Source organism: Xylocopa sonorina, chromosome 1 (assembly GCF_050948175.1).
Source record: "Xylocopa sonorina isolate GNS202 chromosome 1, iyXylSono1_principal, whole genome shotgun sequence".
In the NCBI taxonomy this organism is placed as follows: domain Eukaryota; kingdom Metazoa; phylum Arthropoda; class Insecta; order Hymenoptera; family Apidae; genus Xylocopa; species Xylocopa sonorina.
The window spans coordinates 18,051,614-18,070,140 of record NC_135193.1 but is presented as its reverse complement, the minus strand read 5'-3'; the positions used below and the strand labels follow the sequence as shown (position 1 = coordinate 18,070,140).

Genomic DNA, 18,527 nt, shown 5'->3' with positions numbered 1-18,527 from the left:
ATCGGTGTGTTTTGCGAACAAGGAAGTGGTCGATAAACAGAGACCCCGCGGAGCAACCGCAGTCCGAATCGCCGGTTGAATGGCTCAAATTTATTGGCTGTTACTGTTTGAAAGATCTTAATCGGTCCGTTTCTCGGCTGAGATAACGAAACGAGATATTTGCAAGTTGGAGGAAGAGCAGGCAGCTACGAGGAAAGGTTCCCGTTGTTAGCGTCCGGCGAAGAAAAACTATTCCTGGGTTGGCCTCTTCGAAAGACTCGCCCATTCTCACGTGGAAAAGACTTTGAGACACGTCGAGAAACGAAATACATATTCAATTTGGTTTCACGCCACGAAGCCTCGCTTTTTCTCCTCCTTGGTCAAGTTTATCTTTCCGTCGGCACCATGGAACGAAGGATTCTGAAAATGTGGTGACGACGTGGCAGGCGAAGGCCTCCGATTACCAAGACACTATCAAGTGGTGTGAGCCATAGTCGTTAGAAACCAAATCGAGATATAGTTTCCGTGTCCAGTGACACTCGCTGACAGGCAGCGCTAATCCATTTAACGTATCCATTAATACGAAACGAAATTTTGTCGTGGGATAAACGACGCAAAGTTTCTTTCGAACGACCCCCCAAAGTGACCAGTTCCCCGTTGAACGTAGAACACCGATCGCGTGGACCGTTCCGTTCGAGAGATCGAATATACGTTCGAGAGAAGAGACAGCACAGCAGACAGCCGTCCTTTCGCGAACCATTAAGATTCCCGAAGAAAATAGTAACAAAATGCGTTGCAGCCAAGGTGTGGCAATGGTATTCGAAGACGCGTTCGTCGTCTTTTCGCGTTTTTTGTCACTGAAGTCGCGGGGTTGCGCACTCTTGGAAACGCACCGGCAACGTGAAACAACTGGCATCAAGAAATTGTACAACAGCTTCTTTGTGATGTTCTAAGGATAGCTCTTCGTCGCGAGAAAAGCCGGCCTTTCATTTAAGGTGATCGAGTGATGCACCGTGCACTCCCGGGATCGTTGCTGATCCTGAAGAAAGGTACGCGGAGAACGCACGAAAAAGGAGGACGTTTTGGTTACACGAACCAGGGCTGGGAAGCGTCGAGTGGAACGAAGGAACCTAAGCGATACCGGGAAGATGTACACTAGTGTTTAGAGAGGTGAAAAAGAGAAGTCCCCAAGTCCCGGTTGATCCAGAAATTTCATCGTGGACAATCACCGTTGACGTTCTAACTAGCCTGGACTTATCGCCTTCTCTGCCAAATAGGCTACCAAAGCGTTCTCCAAAGAATCCTCGAGCACTCGAACGGCAAAGGCGAGAAACAGAATCGTCGTCAGGACCGAAACAGTTGTTATTCGAAAAGGTGGTAGCGTATCTCGGGAGAAACAAACCCTGGTACGTCGAGTGTCTCGAGGTTTAAACTCGTTGAATGGAGCTCCAATTCATCATGGACGGCGGTGCAGACGCTTTGAACGGGACGATATGGTTTCCGAATACACCGTCGCCTCCGTACGAGCAGCTGTCCCCGGTTCGTCAGAACAGATGCGATCCCATCGCCACCCAGCACGTAAGTTTCGCCATGTCCGTCCCACCGCGTATTGGTATCGCTCTGTTGGTACACGGTGAACGCGACGCTTCACGGCGCTCATTTTCATTGACCCCGCGAGAACGAAAAGGAAAAAAGCTAAGCTCGGTGAACCAATGTCTCACGTCCTCTCGTTCTTGTTCGTTCCGCGAAATTCTGTCGGCCCACCGAGCGGATGCCGTGAAGCTCTGCGTGAACTGACGGTGATGAAACGTTTTGTAGGCGTCAATGGGATATCACAGTCCACAAAATTCTTTATGGCAGGACAAGTACAACTCACCGAAGGATTCTCCGGAGGACAGTGCCCAGGTACGTTCGAGCAGTGAGTCGCCGCAACATCTCAGCCCGTCGACCGATAATAACGCGAGCTGCCAGCAAACCAGCCTGAAACGCCGAGCCGGAGAGGCATTGCAAATCACCGAACTCGAGAAGAAGCATGCTAGAAGAGACGGTTAGTAGAGATTTAGACCATTTTACATGGAATGTAAAGCATAAGGCAGTATTCATTTATCGGTGTTTAAAGAATGCAATGGGTTAAAGTTCATGGTTGATATATCAAAGATGGATGCCTGACGATTCACTCTCGACCTTATAAGCGTAGAAAATAGTAGAATGAATTCATTTTCCCGCGTTTTCGTTCCTGGAAGAACGAATAGATCCTACAAAGAAATATGCCTACCCATAGATTTTTTCGTTTTGCTTCCCAACTTTTTAATACGTATTCGCGTGTTCGAATGCACTGTCGCCATTGCTATCGTTATGGCTCTCAATATAGATATATATCGTTTGAAAGGTCGCGTATAAACGACCTCAGATACACAGTCGTAGGCACAGACTCTAAACTCTTACCACGTTTTATCCAGTCACGTTCGTACAACGACACTAAGCATTTTGGCCTGCCAGTCATCGCGTACAATAACAGTTTCTACATAGTTGAAAAACATTGATAATTCCTTGTCAGTGAAACTTTCGTTTACCGTACACAAATTGCACAATACTTGGAGTGTCCCGTAAAACAAGATTCTCATCGAAAGCTCGGAAATTGTGGCGGAGTAACGACGCGAGACGTGTTCCCAAGTCAGGCTCGAAGTCTAAAAGGCCACGTTCGTCGACGAAAGGTTTCTTCCCCGCTTGTTGACAAGACGTTGAACTTTATTAAACTATATGCATATCGAAGCCAGCAGATGCTGCTTCGGAGCACGCCTCGAGACTGATTCGTGAAAAGCTTCGCGTCACGTATGTTCGACGCCTTTTTGACCACGTGGTCACGGAAGCTGATAACTCTCCGAGTACACAGTGTATCGCAGATTAATTCCACCCGTGGGAAGAAAGAGAGGAGGTTACTAATTCTTCGTCCGAATAAACTATCCGCGATCAGCTATTCGCAAAGGTGTATCACGCGCATCAATTTCCATCTCGGTGGTTCTCCGACACGTGTGCTGGCTTACGTTTACCAAAGCGCTGAAAAATATAATGAAGTGGTGTGAAGTCGACAGCGCCAGACTGCCGTTGCTACATAATCAACGATACTCTCCTATAATTTCGAAGAGTCGACGGCGAAACACGTTGATGGCCCTCCAGGATACCAAGCCTAGGATCGGCGCCATGCACCATCAGTTTTACATCAATTATGCTAATGTACAAGGTCGATTAGTAAAATTAAGGGAACCGAGATGTTGATTTCGTGGGATGAGGCTTCGCGGCGGTGAGACCAACCGTTGTTGAGCATAAATAATTGAAAGTTGTTCGTGTTTGTAGGATTAGTCGGGAACAATGGTTCTGGACAAGGATGGTCAACCCAAGTGGAGGAGTTGGCAGAACATCTTGCCGCCGATTTCGATGGATCCCTTTCAGCGCTGGCAGCCTCCGATCTTGCGACAGCCGTCGCCTCCTACAACATGAGGTAAACTGAATTCTTTTTCTTACAACAATATCTTCTTGGTATTATTGTCTTAAATATTTGCAAGGCGGGAAAAGTAAGGTAGAGTCCTAATCTCTTCGAAGTCAGTTCTGTAGAAGCGCAAGTTTCGACCACCCTCGTTGTAATTTACCAAGTATACAAATAATCGACTGGCTTGGATTGAAAAACAGAACGTTTTCGGATCTGCGTCGAAACTCGACCGATGGTCGATCACGAAGAATTTGCCCGCGTTTGAAGTACGAGCTTCGTGCCGATAAAGTAGGTTTCCCGGGAGAGCCACGTGCAGAAGTGGATCGAATCTCGATTAAAATCGTGGACGGTAGTGGGAACGAGAACGTCGAGGAGGAATCCGGTTAGAACCAGACACAGTTGTCGGTGTTTCGCGGCTTGAACGGTATACGCTGGGAAATCACGCTGCCTGCAGACGCTTAGACGCTTGGCGAGTGTCCGCGTGTACGGGCACGTGTGTTTCCGTCCCGGAACCAACCGTACCGCATTTCTCAGCAATTTCTACGTCCGCCTCCGAATTTCTCCAAACTTTCGTTATCGCTCTGCGTGAATTCAACTCGAGAACTCGTTCGGTCTGCTGCTTATTTCCAATTGCACCTGAGCAAACCGTCCATTCGTTTACCTTGCTATTTAGTATTCATTTCAACGAGTATAGGTGTTGTTCAGAGTCGCGTTTGGTAACAAATTTGTTGACGTGTCTCCTTCGTATATTTTAAATGACCATATCGTTGCCTGTTGCCCCACCTCTGTACAGTAGTACGCTTCTGCTAATATATCTCCGGTGATAAGTAGTAGATTAACCATTCACAAGTTTATTGGCATTCTTGCAACGGAAGCCCCAGATATAAAAGGTTTAAACCAGAGAGAGATACCTTGAACGCTTCTGTACGTTCATACGACCGCTCCCCGTAGGCAGAATGAAGTAACGGGAAGTAATATACGAATCGTTCAAAACTAGTGAATGACAGATAACACGCGTCACTCGCAATTGTGAATGCTGTTACGAGAAGCATTTACGTACCAGAATCAGCTGATGGAGTTGCGCTTCACACGTGGACGCGCCAGTTTGCAGCTATAAAACGTCGCGACGGTTTTCCGATAATTCATGAATGAAAAGTTCCGAAAAACGGGCGTATCTCGACGGCTACTCGGCTGGGACCAACCCTGGAACTATTCGCGAGTGCAGAACCAGTTATTCTTGGCGATTTGAATTTACTACCGGTGAATCACTTTCCACTTTCTAGGCATACTACGCACCTAGAATACCCCAAAACTTTCACGAGCACGTGACACTCTGGGACCGTTCGCGAGATTCAACATAAATGAAAAATGCTTTCCAAAGTGTTAATCGATAAGTGAATTCGAAAGAGTTCAATAGTGTTTGTGCAATTGTCGATCGGTCGCGAACGCACGGAATCGAACTTGAGCTTCGACTAGCGGAATTATGCATCAATATTTGAAAAGTAGGTGAGTGGTTACCAATAAGTTCGAAACTAGAACTTCATTGTGCATTTCATTTTTTTTTTCATTCGTCTATTTATCGATTAACAGACATAATATTATCGGTCTGGTATTTCAAATGACCTTGAAATGTTTTACATAACGGATCGAAGTGGAAGCATTTAGAGTGAAACAATTAGCAATTATTAATAGTAGTACAAGAAATGTGCGAGATTAATTTTTATTGTATTTTTGGCGATATTTTATCGCGGTTCTTGGCTTATAGCTGATATTAATTTCGCTGCATTCGCAAACCGGTACGTTCCGGTTTTGGTTGACCTTAACGATTCAATTCTTATCATAGCGGTTCTCAAACTATTCTTCCATGTATTGTTTTCGTGTCAGCAATTAAGGTGCAAGACAGAGATCACGTGGGGCGCCAATTAATCTATCGCTATTATGACCGATCATTAAGATACAGCGTCGATACAACCTACGATACAGCGTCTATATAGTGCCCCTTTTCAAACCCATCGCGATCAACACGATCAGCGTAAAAACATATGGCGATAACAATATCGAAGATCCTTTTTTCTTTAGATCTCATCAAATGTGGTTTACGTAAGCTGTTTCCGGCTTGTACTGGATTTTCTCTGACGATGGATCTTTTATTTTTTCCGATTTGGCAGGGATTTGATCATAGTAATACCATACATTCGCGCATTCAAAAATTGTTATAATTATCATTGTGTCTGACTTTAATCGATAATTGATGATGGACGATTATTTTTACATGTAGCGAATCCTGTAAAGCAGCTTTCAAATATTTCCAACCAAACTCCTCGATATTAACGCGATCGAAAATACATCAATGGATTTTTCGAACAGATTAGTTTCGATCGTTTCTCAACCACTTACATCACAAGTCCTGCATCTTTAATGAATACCAGAATCGATCGGTTATCATTGGCTACAACATTCTCTCCGATCGTAGGCCTAAATCAATGTTAATGGCATTTCCCAAGAGCAAACAGCCCAACCGGTAAACACGACCGCTACGAGCACATCCGAATGAGAAACGTATTAGGTAATCGCTGTAGCGTCGTCTACGACGAGAGGTCAGGCTCTACTTTACCGCCCCGATGAACACGCTTCGATTCACGGTGAAAAGTAGCAGCGTATACATAAATAGTAATTAGTCAATGTTTGTTCGCAGCGAAGCCCTGCTTGCCTTGCCATCGTTAACGGTGTTCAAGCAAGAAGCACCGTCGCCGGAAAATCAACAAAATTCCAAGTAAGTCCCCCGTGTGCACGGCACGGGAAGAAACATTGCAACGTCCACGTGCACCTGTAATACCTGAGGCGTCGTCGTCGCATCGCGCCGCCGCCGCCACATACTCGCGGTATTCGTTTCGTAATCGCGTCCTTTGTCCGTCGGCCGCGAATATTTCTCCCCTTTTCCCATCTGTCTTTCCACCTATCGTGGCACGATCGCCACGGTTCTCTCGTCATAAGGCAATCGCTGGAAACGTGAAACGTCAGTCGCGATAGATCGGCACGCTGAATGCGTAACCGCGCGCGAAACCAAGTGGAAGAAAGCAGACGGAGGACTGAAAGAGGGAAAACAAAACCGGGAGCGGAATTTGCCGCGCGTGACCCCCCCCTGCAGAGACCCGGGGCTGATAAGCGGCGATTCCTTCCATAGTCGCGTATCTTCGGGCGAATAATCGAACAAATGGCACGCAGGTCAGACCTTTAATCTCGCAAGGTTCCACCGGGTATCTCGACAGCGTTATTCCGTCAGTGTTAAATGCCAGTCGATCGTGCGAAAAACGTGATCTACTCGATACCAGTAAAAAACGTGACATCGTCTCGAACTGCCCCGCGCGGTCGCCGCGGTTACTCGTATTCCGTTTATCTTGCGCGGCGCCTGGCTCGCGAGCGACACACGTACGCGAGGGGTAGTTCTTGCGCGAAACCGACCGAACGAGCGCTCTCGTCCCCCCCGAATACGCTTCGACGCTCGTACGCTCTTCTCTCGAGAACGATAACCTGGGAACGGTGATTACTTTCCAAGTGTTTCGACGTTTTTATGGATGAACTTATACGGGGGAAGAAATGGAGCGAGTAATGAATGAACCGTGTCCGTAGGAATTGCCGCTAATTAGGAACTAGGCGTTTCGAGCGACCCACGCGGGAGTAATAGCCCTGAGTGTTTCAACGGATCGGTGAAAACTGTTCGTGGCAACCGTGGATCGAGTGTAATTTCATTTCGGATAGATACAATCGCTTCTTAAGCTAGTTTCAACGATAATGAAAACTCCGTTGGACGTAATCCCCTCGCCCTTGATGTTTTTTAATTTATAGTGAGTGCAGTCTGCATGAAATTAGTCGCGATCGATGGTTAAGTTCGTACGGAAGTAGCACGATGTTGTTGTTAATTAAATATGCGTGAACGCGTAGGATTGATGGTGTTCCTTGTTGAATTTTTGCTTCAGTTTGAACCACGTGTCGCAGAGAACAATTAATTCGGCACCGGCGAACAACGCGAACGGCTCTGTCGAGGCTGACAGTAACAATAATGGGCAGACAACAGCTAGTCTACATCAGTTGCTTTACTCCTCGAACGAGGAATATCCTCCGACGTCGTCCACGGGAAATCACGTTTCCTCCTCGCAACAAGGAAACGAGCTCAACGAGGACTGCCGGTACGTCATTGTTGAGTAACAGAAAGTTTAACAATTACGCCAGCTAACAGAGAAAAAAAACGATGCTTCCTGTAGTTTTCAGTACGTGCTTGCCGCTGCCACGAGCATCGCGACGAAGGTCAACGAGGAGACGCTTACCTACCTGAACCAGGGCCAATCGTACGAGATCAAGCTGAAGAAATTGGGCGATCTGTCTGCTTATCGCGGGAAAATTTTGAAGGTACGCAAGTGCATACATTGGTTGTGTACGCTCTGGATTGCGTCAGGACATCTATGTTTGGGTATCGACATCTTATAAAACGTGCTAATCGCTTAAGAAACGGAATCAAGCGAGCTCATGCTGGTCAATGGTCATTGACAACGGTCGTTCGATACGGATCATCTAATCGTAATCATTCCTCCGCGCATTCCTCGATCGCGACGTCGCAGGTTCGGCGTGAGCTCATAGGTCCTCGACGTTCGAAAGATGTGAGTCACCCAAACGGTGCTACAACGTCTCTGAAGGGCCATCAAACGTTTCTGTTCCAGTCGACGATTCGCATATGCTTCCACGAGAGGAGACTTCAGTATACCGAACGGGAGCAGATGCTAGCGTGGCAACGCGCGAGACCCGGTGAGAGATTGCTCGAGGTCGATGTTCCCCTTAGTTATGGGATGGTAGACATTTGTCAACCATCCCCGTCCAATAATAACGTGGAATTTATGTGGGATCCCACCAAAGAAGTCGGCGTTTATATAAAGGTACACAATAGCGAAGAGCGAATAAAAGACACCTCTCGTAACCTCGATCCTCGTGTTCCGTCATCCCCTTGTCTATTTTTTAAACCGATCGAACGCTAAGCGAAGAACTAGGGAAGCTGACAAGCTGCACCAATCATCGGAATCGATCATATTTGGGCGACAAATAAACGCCTATACTTAAAATAGTATTTAAGTATCTTTTCTATGTCAGGTGAACTGTATTAGCACTGAATTCACGCCCAAGAAACACGGTGGGGAAAAAGGCGTGCCGTTTCGAATCCAAGTGGAAACGCGACTACCGGGAGGTCCACGTTTGCATGCTGCGTCTTGCCAGGTGAAAGTCTTCAAGCTGAAGGGAGCGGATCGCAAGCACAAACAAGATCGGGACAAAATATTGCGACGACCGCCGCACGAGCAAGACAAGTACCAGCCAAGCTACGAATGCACGGTTCTCTCCGACGTAAGTGACCGCGTCGCGTTTTTTTTTCTACCACGGAAAGCTACCAAGTGCGGATCCTATATCTGATTACAGATTCCCCTAGACTCTTTATCACCGTCCAATTTGATCACGCAAAATGGCGGAAGCCCCTACGCTTCGACGGAGGCAATGTAAGTAGAAACTTTCTGTGCTAGTCCGCATTTTCCGTAACTACGCCGATCCTACGTAGCCCGTAAAAATGTTGTCATTTACACGTATCAAAAAGCCCGGTTTATGCGATGCTCGATATTATTAGGCTTGTTCTATTTGTAACGTCTGTTAACGTTGCGTATCGTTATCGGTGTTTATTGGCGATACATATTTTTCTATTGCTTACGTAAGAACGTTTTAAATTTCACTGCATCGATTGCAGATAACAATTTGCGGACAAAGCCGCTTTTCCTTTCTCGAATCACGACTTTACTTCGTTGCTCAACTATATCGTGCGTGGGGTTCGTTAGATGGTGCTGTCGCGAAATATACTTAGTCAAGGAGGCGTCAGGTGATTTAGTAAACATTCATTTTGCCACAAACTTGAAACTGGCCCGTTCCGGATACGACGAGTTCCCGTCATTTCGTTCAACAAAACATCGATCACATTATTCGATTAGCTTTTTCCTGCAATTACTTTTTTACTAGTAACCTTAGAAGTAGACACGTAAATATCCACGTCGAGAAATTCCGACGCAGAATTACCATGTTTTGTCTAACAATATCGATAGCGATGGTGGGGAAAAGGAAAAAAAAAAGAAAGGCGAAGAACGACGTGTCCTTCGCGTGAACGCAAAAGGAGGAAACGTTGCGTGTCGGTGTCGTTCTTGGCGTTGAGAGAAGAGCGACATTGGGAAAGGATGTGCAGATCGGGACGGAAAATCACGAGTACTAGAAAGATCCTCTCGAGACGCAGGGCATGTACGTGTCCGTACATACGCACGTACATAGACGACGCGGCGTAACAGCTGGATGGCACGCAATGCAGAAATGCAGCGCTGCGTTGCCGTTTCTCTGTCGAGCGATCGAAAGGTGGGGGATCGCGAATGAATCAAATGTGGAGGAGGCAGAAGTAGTTCGCAAAGTGGCGATGGTAATGGCAATGGACGATACCACCGAGGCTTTAAGCGGTCGATGGTGGTGGTAGAGGAGGTGCCGGTACGGGAGAAGTCGTGAAACTGGCTCGAACTGGCACAAGCCGGCGGTCTGGTAGAGCCGACAACGATGCTCCGTGTAAAAGAGAGAGACAGCCTCGACGACAAATAAATTCAGAACGCCGTACGATACACGCGTCGCCGCGCAGCCGCTTGGTTACTCTTGGGTTTTTATCCGTCAGCCACTTTCGTCGGTGTCGTGCGCGCCATTCGCGGTATACCCGGGTCGGATGCTGGAATTTCTCTAATTGTACGCCGGTACGATCGTTTCCTCCCACCATTTTGCGATCGTGTGCCGTGGTTATACTTCTCCCGGGGGACGAGCCACGTTGTTGGCGAAGATCAGAACGATAGTCGTCGAGAACGGTAGACCAGTGAGAGTCGCAGACATGATCTACCGCTGAGGACGTGCATGTTTACAAATAATCAAAGAAATACGGTGACCGGTGAGATTGTCTTTTTCCCCGTGCGATCTACGATCGGGCGAACGATTGCTGGCCGATTATTTCACTGCAAGGACGGTCGCTGGTCACGCGATATTTAACGCGGTGGTAATCGATACGCTCTCGTTATCGTTCATTCCCGTGACCTCGAGCCAATTTCTGCTCTCGAGGCCGTGGAGAAACGATCGTGATCCGACGTTCTCGTTCCGAGCCCTGGAGAAACGGATCCGACGACGGAAGCGTCGAACGTTCGCTTAATAGGGAATTAACGTTCTCCTCTTCTATAGGGAATTAAATCTCGCGTGGACTGGCCAGTGTCGTCGTGCACCGGTAATTCTCCGTTGGGGTACGTGCGCACGATGCACGGGAACGAGTGCAACGAAATCTGCCTTGTAAAATAAATCGACGAACCTTCGGTGGCAGCCTCCTATTTGGTTCCGGCGCCCGCGTATGTTGGCTACGACGTCCTTCGACAAATAAAGCGTCCGCAAACAGAGGGATATTACAGCATCGACCGTGAATTTAAAAATAAATTGTTCGCGGTTCCCCTGCAGAGAGGATTCGATCGTGGGGGACGAAGAGCCGAACGGACAGCAGCACGGTCGTCGTCCGTATTGTCGTTACGTAATTGAACGAACGCCGACAGTGAAATAAAAGAAGAAGAGGGGACATTCAGAAAAGAGACGAATAAACTAAAGAAATTAAAATAACCAAACGTGTGATGTCCGTGATATCGCGACTATCCCTTACGCGGTAATCTTTTCGCTGGGAACGAAAGCCGTGGCTCGCATGCGTCGCGCACTGTGATTCGTCCATCTTTCTGGCGGTAACCATAGCGCAACGAGGAGGGAACGGAACTCGGGATCGGCGAAAGTTTATCGATCGGGCATCGAATCGAGAGTGAAGCCGTCGCACGCCGTTGGAATGCCCTCGTCCGGTGTAGAATCGCAATCTCCAGCTGGTCATACGGAATCGTTCCGCGTGTCGAGTATCCTTGATCTCGAATTGTTACGCGGCGACGATCAGAGCGTGCTTGTGCGCGAGATCCTGGCCAGCCAGGTGTTCCTGTCACGCCAGGATCACTTCCTCAGATGACGAGCAGCCTGGCCGCCGAAAAGCTGATGCCAGGGCGGTTCGATTCAGCCTTGAACTAAGACACGTTCGCACGTGAGAAACTTCCTTACCGATACGCGTGAACGGAGAGAGCGCGCGATTTTTTTGCCCTCGATCGAAGGGCTTGGCGAAACACCAGGGATATCGGACGGATCTCCGTGTCGAAACGGATGTTGGCGATTTCACTCGACTCGTCCTGTTGGAGATAAAAAATTCGATTTCTCTGAACGATCGTGAAAAGGAGAGGACGTGAGGAACAAGAAGAACGGCGAAGCCAACAGGCAAACGACCGGTTGAAGATGCTCTTGAGGGGTTTGCCGGTCTGCTAGTCTGGCGAACAAACGAGCCTTCGAAAAGTTGCGCGTCACGTAACAAGAAGCACGCTTCGATTAGAATGCACCGCCGTGGCTACAGGTGGTACGGTTGGTAGTTGTTGAAATCGTACGAGATCGTCGTCTTAATCATAGGAGCGAGAGGAAGAGAGGGGGTAGTATAAGCTTCTCTATTATCGGCAAGGGAAGACCGAGTTCTTATTGTTTTTTAAATTTAGCGTTACAGTTGCGAGCGAAGAGCGGAAACTAGTGATATCCGGTTCGCAGCGGACTCGGTGGTACCAATAGCGATCTGATTCGCACCGATCGTAACCGACATCAACCTCCTCCGATCGAGACTTTCGAACGATCAATCGGATCTCAGTTGCGAATGAAACGTAAAACTGCCCACGCTCCGAGCGATCGTTAGGTGCCCGAGTCTAGAAGAAACTGACGTAACTGCGAGCTGGTTTACGTGGATAATCAAGGTGAACGAACCGGGGACGGTAGTAAAAATGTAGTCGTCAATGAACAGGCGAGCTGCTCGAGATTGAACCGGTAACAGAGATCGGTTTCACGTCGAAATTCGTACGAATGGGCGAGAGAGTCGAAGATCGATCGAGTGGGCGCATGTTCGGATCGCACGCGTTCATCAGAGAACGAATGAAGAAGAGCAGAAAGAAATCTTAGCGTGCAATAGAATTGTTCGCGAAGATAAACGGTCGAAGGAACTACTTTCTGCAAACGTTGATACGATTTACGAAGCAATCACTTCGAGATGACAAAGAGCTGTCCCGCTTGGAGGTTGAAGAGCTGCTGGGCCATCAGATCGACGAGCAAATATCGCGGTAACGCGTTGGCTTATCTTCTGGAGCACGAAGTAACGGTCAGCGGAGGGCCCCTGCAAGTGGAAGTCGTGGCTAAGTTTATTCATTCTATTTCGGAATCCAGAGCGAGAAGCGGTAATCTCATGCGCGGCGGATTAGTCAGTCTCACAATAAGAAAAGGCAGAAACAACAAGAGGATCGACGGGAAAGGGATCTCCAAGCTGATATTTCGTTTGAAGAGGCGCGCCATGTAAGACCGTCTGCCGATACAGCCTCGGTTTGCCCCGAGGGATAATAAACGAATAAATTATTCCGTTGGTTCGCGTGTTTCTAGATCTCGTTCCCGCGTTCTTACATAACCGGGCGATAAATTGAACGATTTTTAAGGTCAGGGATTAAGTAACATTATTTATGCTTTGCCGCGTTGCAAAAAGTGCGGCTCATTATGAATAATAACCGGCGTATTCCTCGAACAGACACCGACCGGGTCTGATTACTTGATACTCGTGCAAAGGCAAGCGATAGGTTGCGGTGTCAATTATTACCGTGTTTGCTTTCATTGCGCCTAATGCCGTTAATTCATCGTTCCGCACGTACAGCAATCTTCCACGTCGTCTGTGCTCTGCGATTCGTCGCGTTTCATCTCGATGCAAAAATACTCGAGCGTTCGAATCGACTTCGTTCGAATATACTTGATCGTATATTTGTATCGTTGTAGATCACCCCAAAGTCGTTCTACCATAAGCGGCAATACTTCGCCGGTAGTAGCTCCCTTGGCGCTTTCGGTTTCCAATCCTGGTGTCGTGCCATTAGTTCCTGCCTCCGATGCTGTAAAGGAAAACGTGGGGACAGCGCCGGCCCTGCCATCGCCTGCGGCCATTTTGCCAGATCAGTCCTGCATCGAAACCGATGTTAGTTTCCCTGCAAAAATATCGTCTGGCCCGAAACAAGTAGACTCAGTGAGAATCGTAAGGTTTCAATCCTCTATAAATACGAAATTACATTAATTGTGACGTGCTTCTTAACGAAGTCACGTCTCTGAATAATTAAAATCGATAAGAGTCATGCGAGCTGGTAGTTTTATTACATACGTCGTTGTCTGATTCTGTAGGGATCATCGTGCGTGGCTGAATTGTCACCTGACGCGAACACGGCACAGACGACCGCTTGGCTCCGCGCTGCCCGATTCACCGCTTTCGAGTCCACCTTCGCAAGCTTCTCTGCCTCGGATATTTTGCGGCTCTCTAGGGACGACCTGATCCAAATCTGTGGCCTAGCCGATGGAATCCGATTATTCAACGCGCTCCACTCGAAGGCGCCAACGCCAAAGCTCACTCTCTATTTCTCGCTGGAGGACAACGGTTCGCTCTGGAGAGTCGCTTACCTGGACAGCCTGACCAGCAGCGGTTTGATGAACAAGCTACTGAACACTTTGAGCTTGCCTCACGATCGACTACATTCTGTACTGTTTCTCGGTCCCCAGGGTATTCACGTGTTAGTTACCGACGAGTTGGTAGCGAACATGAAAGACGAGAGCATGTACTTCGTTGAAACTATCAAAGGTAACGCGAAGAGTAGAAAGAAGACGAGAGATTTGAAATTTTCTGTCGATTCATTAACGATACGAAATAATTTTTACCTTGTGTTGCAGATAACGCGAGCGAGCGCTACAAGCTACTTCTAAAGCCATCGTCGCGTTCCTAAAAGGTACATCTGTTGCTAATTAATTGCGAAATTGTATAACAGATCTCCCATACGGTCTTAAATTTGCCAAACGTGTCTGTGATTCAACAAGAAATTTGTTATCTAATAGAGTGAGAAAAAGTATGATTAGTACAGTGCTGGACAAACAAGTTCGGATATGTTATAGCTTTGTCGAATTGTTTATTATTGGTCCAACGCTCCAGCTTCTTCGACGCGATATCAATAGTATTTTTTATTCTAGCGTGAAGAAGCTGTTTATCCAAAGACTTTTGTCCGGCATTTTAATCAGGATTTCGACAATGTATTGAACAACACTATATTCTTTCGGTTTAAATTACGACGACAGATTTTATGGGAGAATATTTTTGGATTATTTATTAGCGAATACAAACATTCGCGAAGATGTTTCATTTTGGACTAACCACAGTCTTTTCATTTGATCGGATTAGAGAGAAATATTTAACGTAGATAGGTACACAAAAATAGAAACTTGTTAGCAGGACGACGAGGGAATTTTTCCTCGCTAAATGTGTAATACTCATTAGAAGTTTCCAGTATAGTTATATTTCAGGAGTAATCGATACTTCTGGCGTTAAACGGATGTGTTATTCTCAGCACTAAAAAATACGTATATATCAGAATATATATTTTATATGTATAACTTTACAACAGAAATTTCAATTATTGTAGTATAAAAATATGGTCTAACCATTTCTTTTTTTTGTCGAATCGCCATTTAGGTAATTTGTTTAGTTCGAAGACTTGTATATTTAAGAATTATTCAAGGGACGGTGTGGCTCGAGAAACTTTGAAAATCATGTATATTACGAACATTGTTATTGTCAAGATTATTCATCAGTGAAAAATCGATTGTTATTACGAATTTACAGATTTGAATCTTTAATTAGAGCCTTAAGAAATGTATGGACAATGCTGCTGATGAATACGATCTCTATTTACACGAAGTGTAATATATTTTTATTGTTATAAATTATCATGATGTCATGTCGCGAGACCTAAAAGGACATGAAGTATGTTTCTCCTAAAAGGAGTTATTCTTTACTAAAGCAAAGAAGGAAGAATAGTATAGCGAAGTTTCTATTCTTGGATATTTAATGGACAACCACGAAAGAACTAAAGGTGCCTTAGTTTTTGAATCGATTCGTTTCTCCCTATAAATATTCAATAAGTGCTTGACAAATTCGAAGAAATTACGATTACCTCGACCGAGAGAGAGAGATATCTATTCTATTCGTAGTACAAACTAAAGGAATAACAAAGTTTCCTCGGACATCTTTGAACACTACAAGTAACGTACCAAGTATTATAATCTATTACCAAATGTTAAATCATAAGCTGGGAGTAATCGCAAAGAATCAACTCTGAAATCTACCATAAGTAGGCACGAATATCTGAACGTACCTCGGTACGTTCGTCATTTTCTACAGTCTACATTTTTGATGTATAATCAAGCGAACGAGCAAGCGATCTTTTATACCCGAGTTGAACTAATAGCGTGTCTCAATGCTCAATACTACGCGGAACGCATGTCATTTACATCACAACGAATCGTGTAACAATCAATAGGATTTGTATACGCGTTAGAAGACAGGGAGAAAGTATGTTTGCGTATTTTAATTTAGACAAAACTTAAGGTGAACTCGATATACTTCCACCATTGACACGCGAGAGATCCGTGTATTTCGGTTGCATGCTTTATATTTCGATAAACATTTCGACGCATAATCATGTATGTCGCAGAACGGCACAATAAATATCTGTTGCCAGAATATATCGTTTTGCAATAAGTATGTAGATTTCACTTTTTATTCATAAATATATTATTTTATTTAACAAAATAGAATGAGTCATAATAAAATGTAAAATATGTTAGGTTGTACGTGAAACAACGTGTAGCGTGCTGTTGCGATAATTTGACACGTTGCATCTCCTTCTTTTCATCACATTTCACCGCGCGATACCATCGCTCGCGTTACTTTTTCTTCTTCATCTGTTTGTTCTTCTTTTTCTCCTCCCGTTTCGCTTTCCTCTCAGACAAAACTTTGAACAATTTGTAGACGAAGAAAACTGCAATCACAAAGATACGAGTTCGTAACACTGTTAAATATAGGATTAAGTAAAGCGGTTATTATTCAGAACAATATGGTAATTTCGATTAATAGAATCCACGTTAAATTTTAAACCATTCGCATGAACGACGTACCAAGAATGGAAACTATAAGTAGCACGGCAAAAATGAAAATGATATACGAATGAGAATAAAAGAACTGCGTGTACAAGTTCGAGCTGTTGGACACTTTATCATGTAACGATTCCATGAACTTTTGGACCATTTCTTTCGAAAAATTTTTCTTTTCTTCGTCACTTAATTCTTGATACTTCTGAAAGATAATCGATAATTTTTCCTTAGCACCCTTCGGTAAGATGCTCAATAATTTTTCTTGCGCATCGTCGGACAGTACACTCTGATTCAGTAGTGAATCCCAAAAATTTTCTGCCATTATTCAAACACAGACCTTTTTCGCAGGTACAAGAGCCTAGTCGACAAATCCAATCACTGATTCCGATAGCGAAACAGAATTAAACCGATGAAACGATTGATCGTGTCGTTAACTGATCGATTAGATAACAGGTGACACGTCGAACCAAACTGATTGTACATCGCGTGTAAATGATAATCCGTAATTCAGTCGGGTCTACATATTATGCAAGACAGTTGTTAAAACAAAAATTGTTTTTAAATAAACACCAAGTTCTTCAGCGGGGAAGTGAGGGTAATGGAAAAAAACTGTGGCCGACCTACAATTCTCGTAACGCGTACCTTCCGAAGAAAATGGCAAGTTTCTTGAAGAACTCGAGTGAACAGAATATTTACCAAAGATGAGAGCAACTAAGCCCAACAAGGACAAGAGGACCATGGTTTGCATAGTTAAATCATTGCCAGCGTTCTGCCCTAGGAAGTCACCGCCACCTTCCCGCATATTTTTCAACAGATCCTCCTTAAGAATCGCTTTTTCCTCGTCTGTGATGCTAGTCATCGATTCTATTATCTCGATAAGTTGCTCAGCTGTTGGAGTTTGCCCATTGAAATCGGGCATCGCAGCGGGTGGGACATTTGCCTCTGAAGCCGCTTCCGGTGGAACGGTCGCTCCATCATCCGCAGCAGCTAACGCAATAACCAGAAGGGCACTCGCGAGTCTCATCCACATCCTAATAAAAAACATTATCCGTGTCATACTGATAGATCTTGAGTCGCGAACGTTTCGAAATGCTCGCGTTCCTCTGGAGGATCAGATAACAATACTTTCAAACAATGATAACTGATAAAGAACATTGCTGATCGCACCATATGTTTATACATTTAAACAATTAACGAGTACCACTTCGAAAACGAATTACTCAACTGATACACAGATAAATTTGCACAAAAATTAGAAGTATCGTCTCTCTTTACTTCGCGATGAAAAGTGCGAAACAAGTTGTTCACAATATTCGAACTGTAATTAACTGGCGTACCTGGAAGGGTTTTTGTAGAAGAAATCGTCTAGTACGAGAAAACGAAAAATATCACCAATACAGCGGATGCCACCGAAAAATGATGATCGTTTACTGAAAAAGACACTCGTGTTTGGCGGGAAGATAAGCGATGATTAAACATACGGCCGATGATTGGCCACTTCGAAGGAGTATTCTTATCATATTGGTAGTCGTATATACGTCGGGCCAACGTGGCCACTTCCAACGTGTTAATGGAGAAGCCACGACATGCGAGTTGTCCCCAGCTGAGTAGCCCGACCTTTACAACGTGTAGATTAAACCGCGTTAAGCAGGCGCATTGCGTTTCTCGTATGTCGCTGCGTAACACGTTGCACGGTTGGTGGGGTACACAAGTATGTTGTACGCGATTAATTGTCAACGTTAACAGTATTTCGTAAGACGTGCCCGAAGGAATTGTTTCGAACGAATCGTACTTGCGTATTGAATACGCGTTATGCATGCTGAGCTGCGTAATAAGGTCGTTATTTCCGCCAAAGATAACGAATGATATTTATGCATTCTCATAGAAAGAGATTTGTAACGTTCAAGCATTT

At 45.4% G+C, this 18,527-nt stretch overlaps 2 protein-coding genes across 10 annotated transcripts; one reads left to right on the top strand and one right to left on the bottom strand.

Annotated features, from left to right (window-relative positions):
• The first annotated feature begins 932 nt into the window (after positions 1-932).
• Gem (transcription factor CP2 like gemini) lies at positions 933-16,223 on the top strand. Of its 6 annotated transcripts, none has more exons than XM_076909331.1 (12): positions 933-1,557; positions 1,840-2,026; positions 3,334-3,478; positions 6,162-6,239; positions 7,444-7,668; positions 7,729-7,873; positions 8,158-8,394; positions 8,606-8,854; positions 8,927-9,003; positions 13,430-13,679; positions 13,823-14,273; positions 14,363-16,223. In XM_076909331.1, exons 1-12 carry the CDS (start codon positions 1,420-1,422, stop codon positions 14,413-14,415), a joined length of 2,235 nt encoding a protein of 744 aa, XP_076765446.1. In that variant the 5' UTR covers positions 933-1,419; the 3' UTR covers positions 14,416-16,223. The 6 variants fall into 6 exon arrangements, with proteins under 6 accessions (XP_076765446.1, XP_076765445.1, XP_076765443.1 ...); XM_076909330.1 differs by having other exon boundaries at positions 1,798-2,026; positions 7,444-7,653; positions 8,182-8,394; XM_076909328.1 differs by having other exon boundaries at positions 1,798-2,026; positions 7,444-7,653.
• LOC143432633 (uncharacterized) lies at positions 16,221-18,442 on the bottom strand. Of its 4 annotated transcripts, none has more exons than XM_076909407.1 (3): positions 18,233-18,442; positions 17,312-17,646; positions 16,221-16,503 (listed from the first exon to the last, which is right to left on the bottom strand). In XM_076909407.1, exons 2-3 carry the CDS (start codon positions 17,643-17,645, stop codon positions 16,409-16,411), a joined length of 429 nt encoding a protein of 142 aa, XP_076765522.1. In that variant the 5' UTR covers position 17,646; positions 18,233-18,442; the 3' UTR covers positions 16,221-16,408. The 4 variants fall into 4 exon arrangements, with proteins under 4 accessions (XP_076765522.1, XP_076765521.1, XP_076765519.1 ...); XM_076909406.1 differs by having other exon boundaries at positions 17,953-18,440; XM_076909404.1 differs by lacking the exon at positions 18,233-18,442 and having other exon boundaries at positions 17,312-17,660.
• Between the last annotated feature and the right edge of the window lie 85 nt (positions 18,443-18,527).